General features: G+C 33.5%; 1 protein-coding gene and 1 long non-coding RNA gene across 2 annotated transcripts; one reads left to right on the top strand and one right to left on the bottom strand.

Annotated features, from left to right (window-relative positions):
• The first annotated feature begins 1,718 nt into the window (after positions 1-1,718).
• On the top strand, positions 1,719-2,804 carry LOC123681104. The gene is made up of 3 exons (XM_045619309.1): positions 1,719-1,897; positions 1,964-2,249; positions 2,630-2,804. Exons 1-3 carry the CDS (start codon positions 1,850-1,852, stop codon positions 2,680-2,682), a joined length of 387 nt encoding a protein of 128 aa, XP_045475265.1. The 5' UTR covers positions 1,719-1,849; the 3' UTR covers positions 2,683-2,804.
• A 1,350-nt stretch (positions 2,805-4,154) lies between these two features.
• Positions 4,155-6,143, bottom strand: LOC123681103. Its single transcript, XR_006747624.1, has 2 exons — positions 5,990-6,143; positions 4,155-4,683 (listed from the first exon to the last, which is right to left on the bottom strand). It is a non-coding gene; the product is annotated as an uncharacterized LOC123681103 (long non-coding RNA).
• Positions 6,144-7,786: the final 1,643 nt, after the last annotated feature.

The following is a 7,786-nucleotide window of genomic DNA, read 5'->3' as shown; positions in this document are numbered from 1 at the left end:
GGTCGCGTCGCTCTAATCGCTCGCAATAATTCGCTCACGTAGGACACAGCGTTACGCTGTGTCCTACGTTGATGCAGGCACGTTTACTTCGACCGCTCTACAATGAATGATTTAAACGAAGTTTTAATACTGGCTATTAGAAATTCCAGTATACTCTGGGACAAGACTGATAAAATATATCATAATCGACTGTTGGTGGATAGAGAATGGAGTAGAATTGCCGATGAACTGGGGGAAACAAGTAAGATTGACGAATTAACTATAGTATTATATACACTGAGAGAAGTGTTTATTTGATATTATCGAAAATGCATTATAGTTAATGAATCATTTATTGGATCTATGGTCAAACAAATATTAGTTTCATGGAAATAAATAATTTATTTGAAATCCCACCAATAATCATCATTCATTATTACACTTCATTTATTTACGCATAACTTATATTGAGAATGCTGAAGAAATATCCATTTGAAGGAAATAAATAAAGTTGAGGTTAATATATCATTGAGTAATAATAAATAAACCTTATTTATATGTAATATGTATCCATGCAATATTTCAATTCAGTAAAGGTTAACGTATTTCTCAGATTTTTTTTTTTTTTGGTTGTTTCTATATAGTCAAATGTTCACTATACATATAGTCAAATGTTGTAGGAAGCAATCTATAATAACTGTGGAATAAATTTGAAGAAGTCCTTAATTGTTTATATAAGTGGTGAAACTCTCCAAAATTCATTCGTTCCAAAAAAATTTTATTTGTTGGATTTCTCTTTCTTCCCATTTTTCTGCGTCTTACAATTAGCATTTTTAAAGCCACATTTTTACATATGAATAATTTACGTTTTCTTGACCACCTCATTATAACTGTTTCTCTACAAGCGTATGACAACGGACTGATCTTCCGCAATGCACAATCCCAACCCAACCATATTTATGTCGCTTCGTGTCGCGTTTGTAGATTTCAACGTAGGACAAAAAAAGTCGCGCTGCTCACCTCGCTCGCGTAGTACATAAAATTGGCGTCGCTCGCGTCGTAACATTAGTCGCTCACGTAGGACATAGGGTTAGGGTATGTCCTGCGTGAGCGACTAATGTTACGACGCGAATTTTATGTACTACGCGAGTGTCGACCAACCTTCGCAGAGCCGCAGTCGTTAATCAACCCCCGTTAACGCCCGTGGGTGTCGCCACTTAATTATTGTAAATCGATTTTTTTTTCATATGAAGTTACATAATATCATATATGTATAATATAGTTTTTACACAACTAATTCTTTTCCTAAATAACCCAGATTTCCTGAGAAATCGACAATTTAACAAGAAATCTGAGTAATATTTTTCAGTTCATGTGCTCTGGAAAACGCAAAATGGGTAGGTAATAAATGGCAAAATTTAAAAAAACCAGCCACCATGAGAACACATCAAGAGACAAATCAGAACAAATATCAGCGTCAAGGAAACCTGAAAATAAATGGATGGTATATAGTTACTTGTACTTTTATTGTTGATGAAAACACTGTTTGACTTATAGCGTATTCGACTGGCTGCACCAGTGCGAATTAATTCGAATTTTCGTAGAGCTAAATGACATAATTAGCTCGATTGGAATAAGATGCATGTATTCTATGCATCTTAAATTCGAACTGGTGCAGCCAGTCGAATACGTTAATAAATTTAAATCGTTTCTGAGGAAACTCAAATTTTTCCATAGAACAATTTAGGTGAAATTTCATTACTCAAATACCTCATGTATAATGTCAACACCTATTGAATATTAGGCAAAATATTATTCAAAAATTAGCAGTGGTCTTCCATTTATTACAACATAAATATTTTAATTTAATATGCATAAAGAACTACTACTACTTACAATTTTCTCATTATTGGTTCATGTGAGTATTGACTTATTTAAAATTTAAATAAACCTGAAATTAAGAACTAAATTTTTTTCATTGCAGCAAATTGCTCCATCTTCACCTAATGATATTATTTTCAATGATTCGGAACAAGCTGATTCCATCCTCAGTAACATAAATCAAATAGTGAAAATTTCATACAAGCACCTAAATGAAAAATTAGACACTCTATTTCAAAGTTTCTACAGCGTTCAAAAGTTATGTGAGGAAGGTGAAGCCTTAAAGCCAGAAATTGTTATGGAATGCGTTCAAGAATACGGCAATACCCTAAGGGAAAATGTAGAAGTACTCCCAGAAAAATTGATAGATTTTATCGGTGATTTAATAGGTAATACTTGGAATATTTTCAACAATACAGAAGAGTTATTTCGGAATTCCTAGAGGTATGGATGATTCAAACATGATATCCAACCTACAACCCTATTAGTTATTTCACCTTAGGTACTGTCTACGAATTAATGGATGACCTCTACGAAATTTACATGGAAATTTATCTTTTATTATTGTTTTTCATTGAACTTTTGAAAAATTTGAGCTTTAACATTGAATTCACGTTACATGTTAGATAATAACATAATCTTCCGATAAACGGTCACATGATATTGAAAATATATCGAAAGAAGTTCTGGAAAAATCACACACTGAAGTGTGGTAATGATATTAAGGAATGGAAAACTTGAATTTTTAATAGGATAAAATCTTTTACAGATTTGTACTGGACAGCGGTTGAATCAATGGATATATTTGAATATCAATCATGAATTAAAAATTACAACTTCACAGAATGTGCATTGCTGAAAAATTTTAGTGGAGTTAAGAATAAAATCGAGTGATTATTTACTGTTTATACGTTTTCAAAAATAAATATTCTTAAAAAATTGGGTAACGCAGTTGATAATTCAATGAATACATTTTCCAGTAAAAACCAGATTATAAAGTTACCTTGGATCAAGCCTTGGTTAGCAAAAACCTCAACAAAAATATAGCATACATATTTTTGAGCGCTCGTGCTCCGAACAGTTTGCCATATCATTTCGTCACAATGTTTGTAATTTTTGATATGTTGATCCGGATTTGACTTTCTAGAACAAATATGTCCTCAGATCCGAAAGACCTTCAAACTTGAATTTTGCAAGAAAGGCGAAATCCGAAGGGAGAGTAAATAAGGCCAAAAACCGTTCGAAATTTTGTATTTGTATTGTTCAAAACTGCTAATTTCATGTTGATCGCGTAACCGGCACAATAGAAAAATCAAGAAGAATATAATAATTATATAGTAATAGTATATTTTAAAACAAGTTGCAGAATGGGCTCCCGTTTCGTCTTTTGTGAAGCCGGGAGCCACATTTCCGATTTAACGGTGGCCTTACGACCTAAGGAGATGGAGTAAGATGCGGGGGCGGTTGTAGAGCCGAAATATTTCCTCCCTTTGGTACGTTTGAGCGTTGGGGGTGGAAATGAGACAGTTCCCGTACCGGCAAGTTTGTCCAGGATGCTGAACATCTTCGATACTGAACAACTTTTGGCCAATTGGGGTATGACGAAGAGGTCGGTCTCTGAGAGGTGCAGGGGAGATGTCGAAGGCTTTATCGGGGGGTTGACGAAAGGGGAGAATTGGGCCCTGAAAAGTAAGTAGGAGTTTTTTTTTAAGAAGATACCTGTGAAGATTTTATTTCTATGGTTTTGAATTTTTTTTAGTACTATTTTATGTAGCAGTTTTTCGCGTTGTTCTTCGAAAACTCGAATTTCGCATTCGTGTTGGAATGCCTTCTGCAACGAGTATTAGACGATATTTTCTCTATTTCAATCAAGTTTTGTGAAATATTGTCGAAATTCAATGAAAAATTCAGATTATACATCCTAGTGACATTTGTATTGTATCTTGGCAGTTGGTGTGACTGTTACGAAAATTGACAGATTAGGGAATATGAATTTGAATCGTACGTTTAGAATTTTGAAATATTTTATAATTACGCATTAAATTTGTGAATTATTTCTGCCGAAATCGATTTAACACCATCAGAATTAACAGAAATTGCGAATAATGTCGCAAATCATTTCACTTTATCCAAATTATATCTTATTGACAATTGATGTGTGTTGAATTTTGACAGGATTGGTCTATGTAGACAACCACAAAACAAAAAATTCAACTGAAAACAATGCTGTAATGAGTTCATTACACAGAAAATTATTTCAGTGTTTGTCCTTATTCCCACTAAGAAAAAACTTCTTTAATAATTATAAAGTTTATTCATTTGATAATACATACATAATAGGTAATAATAAATTTCATATATAATAAAAACAAAAGTATCGAATATTTTTGTGACCAAAAACCGTCGGAATTGATATGTTCATAAGTACATTCTACGTCGAAAAATAGGAAGAAAACTTCATATGAACCTATGTCCAGAAACCCTCCGCTTTCGAGATACAGGCTGTTGAAATGAATTCTCTGAAGAGTTATTTTTATTTTCTCCGAAACTAATAGAGGAGGGTGTGTGAAAATTTATTCTGAGATGTTTCAGCCCCTATGGAATGAAATTAAATAAATGACCCAGTCAGTGACGGATAGTACCAGGGGGGGGCAGTAGTTAGTTAGAAACAAGAGGGAGGCGTAGGCAATATGTCCCATATATTCTTTTGTCTTGAAATATTCTCGGCATATTGAAAATAAAATCTTGTAGAAAGTTCATTTACACAAAAATGTATATCAACTATATGTTCGTATATTGCGCCGTTTTTGAGAAAACTCCATCCTAAAAATAATGTACTTCATTAAAGAGAAATGCATATCTGAATTGAAAATTCGATCGAACGAAACAAAAAAACCGCTCCATGGATTGAATTGAAATTCTCTGGGATTTTTGTAGTGATATTAAATTGTAAAACGCATACTCAACATTGATGGTTTTTTTGATATTTTCAATTCAGCGGTTGATTATCCAAAAAGCCTCCAGAAGACCTTTTTTTTATCAACTTTTCAAATCAATGTAGAGAGCGAAGAAAATTTTTTTTCCGAAAATACCATAGCTACTTTTTGTAGAGAATACATTCAAGATTTCAAAACATCCCCTAAATTTTCTGTGCAAACATTGATTGGTGAGATATTGATGGTTAAAGACAAAAAGGTCCTTTTCAATTCAAAGTTCGATATTACAGAGAGAAATGCTCGTATCGAAATTTTGAAATAAAGATATTGAAGCTGAATAAACAAGTTATCTCATCCATACAGTGGTTAAGTTGGAAAAGAATTTCCAAGTCTGTAGGCCAAAAATAAAAACTGAAAAAATTTCGCAGAGATTTTAGACACTGCATTCATTAGGATTGAGCGATACACGTTGCTTGAAAAATTTTGTCATCATGAGATCTCTGAAATTTAAACTTCAAGCTTCAAAAATCTTCTTTTCAAATTGAGATACGACCACTGTTATCGAGAATACAGCCATTTGAAAAACCGCTTAAAATTTTGAATTTTATTTTGATCCTTCAATTTATTTCCTTAGTGTATATTAAGAATTAAATAAATACAATTTTCTAGAATAATATATAAATTAGTAATTCATAAACTCAAAACATGAATAACATTCTTCTTAAATAAATAGGTTAATAAATGATCAAATTAGATGTAAACATGTCAAATAAATATTCACGAACTGGTTAAAATAATTAAAAAAAAAGATTATTAATGAATAGTGCTCACTGCTCATAATATGAATAACAATCTCAAGATCATACAGTGGAATATAAGATCATTGAAATCTGACTATAATCATATGTCTGGATTATTAGCCGAATTGGACCCGGATATAGTACTGCTATCGGAGACATTTCTGAAAGAAAACGATACCGTCAGAATTTAGTTATATTGCATAGTAAAGGTGGATAGGAAAGATGGTAAGGGTGGAGTGGCCGTCATCATCAAGACCTCAATTGATTATGTGAATGTGGAGGTTGATAAAAACGCTTTAGCCACAAGATCGCATATCATAGTAATCAAAATAGCGAATGTATGTATCATAAATGTCTACAATTCTCCTGAAAACTAAATATTAATAAACTTACAACTCTTATGAATGGTTCTGATGGTGCATTCATTCTTTTCGGGGATTTTAATTCTCAAAGTCCGAAGTGGGGTTTTGGTACAATCAATCATGATGGTAAAATAATAGAAAAGTTCATCACTGATAATAATCTTATTTTGTTAAAAAAACGGAGCTCCCACTAGATTCACTAAACTGGGGATTAACAAGAGTGCACCTGACATATCTATATGTTCAGTAGCCCTAGCTGTCAAATGCTCATGGAAGGTAAAATATGATCCAGGAATGAGTGATCACTTCCCAATCGAGATTGCCATAGAAACAAATCAAAACCCCTCACAGGGTCAATTTAGATCTACAAGAAAATTCAACACTCATAAAGCGGATTGGCTAAAATATTGTGATAAATGATCTCATCACTAAATAATTCATGAGTAGTGTCAATTACAGATTTCGGGGACATGGTGTGTAAATGTGCCGAGGAATCCATTCCAACATTGAAAAAATCGGCTTGCAACAAATATCGGGTAATATGGTGGGATGAGGAACAAGGTGAATTGGTTAGAAAGAAAAAAGAGGCATTCTGAAATTATGTAAGGGAACCTTCAAGAGGTAATTATGTTGAGGCGAATCGGATCAGAGCTAAAATTAAAATCATGATGAAAAAGAAAACACCGCTTCATTCTAAAAGTTTTGTGAGAGTATATCCTTTAAAGATAGCAGAAAACATGGAGAATAATTAATAAATTTAATGGTGACAAAAATCTGTTGTCAGTAATTAAACATCCTCCAGGTGAGATCTTACTTCAGCTCATGGAAAAACTGGCTCCTATGGAAGACGGTAGAACATCTGGTGTGATCATAGACAATAAAATACAAACATCCCACATCAGGCGAAACAAAAACTTCTGGTCATCATAAATATTTTATTAGATAATCCAAGCGGAATACTTACAGGAAATCATGAAGATACTTATAGTGCCTTTCGTCAAACCGGGTCGCAAGCCAGATGATCTTTCCGGAATCAGACCAATATGTCTAGCACCGTGTAGAGTTAAAATCATCGTTTCATTAATTAAAAATCGGATAGAGAAGACGTTGGAAACTCTGCTAGAAGAAAACAACAAGTTAATTTATGGATTTCGCAGAGGCAAATCTATCAACGATAGTCTAGCTTATATGATGACCAGAATATACAACACATTTGCACGAGGACAATTCGCCATAATCATATTCCTCCACATTAAATCTGCATATGACAATGTAAATGTTAACATTTTGATAGAGGATATGATCAGAGCAGGAATACCGATGAAATTGATTGAGGCTATGTTGAAAAATAGACAACTTTTTATAAGAGATCATAAACCAGGAATATTAATCGGACCCTGGATAACGAGTAGGGGCCTAATACAAGGATCGAAGACCAGCCCACCACTGTTTAACTTTTATATGAAGGATATAGTAAATTGTGTGGAAAATGGTGTGGAGATAGGACAATATGCAGATGACTTATATCTTATGATTACAGGATCAGACCTGGGAATGATGTGCGAGACGTTGCAGGAAATGCTTGATAGGGTAGCCCTTTGGCTGGAAAACCGAGGCTTGTCTATATCCACAGAAAAGAGCGCAGCGATGATATGTGCTAGGAAACAGATACCGGACTTACCATGCTTCTTACTCAATGGTTAAAACATTCTGTGTAAGAGAGAATTCAAGTATTCGGCGAGGTATTGGACACAAATCTTCAAGAATATTGCTGACTTTATACAAATCATTAATAAGACCACATTGGAGGATTTTGGAGGAATGGTAT

The sequence above is a fragment of the Harmonia axyridis genome, chromosome 5, assembly GCF_914767665.1.
Source record: "Harmonia axyridis chromosome 5, icHarAxyr1.1, whole genome shotgun sequence".
NCBI lineage: Eukaryota > Metazoa > Arthropoda > Insecta > Coleoptera > Coccinellidae > Harmonia > Harmonia axyridis.
Note: the sequence above shows the minus strand (reverse complement) of the source record. Positions and strands in the feature narration are given on the sequence as shown.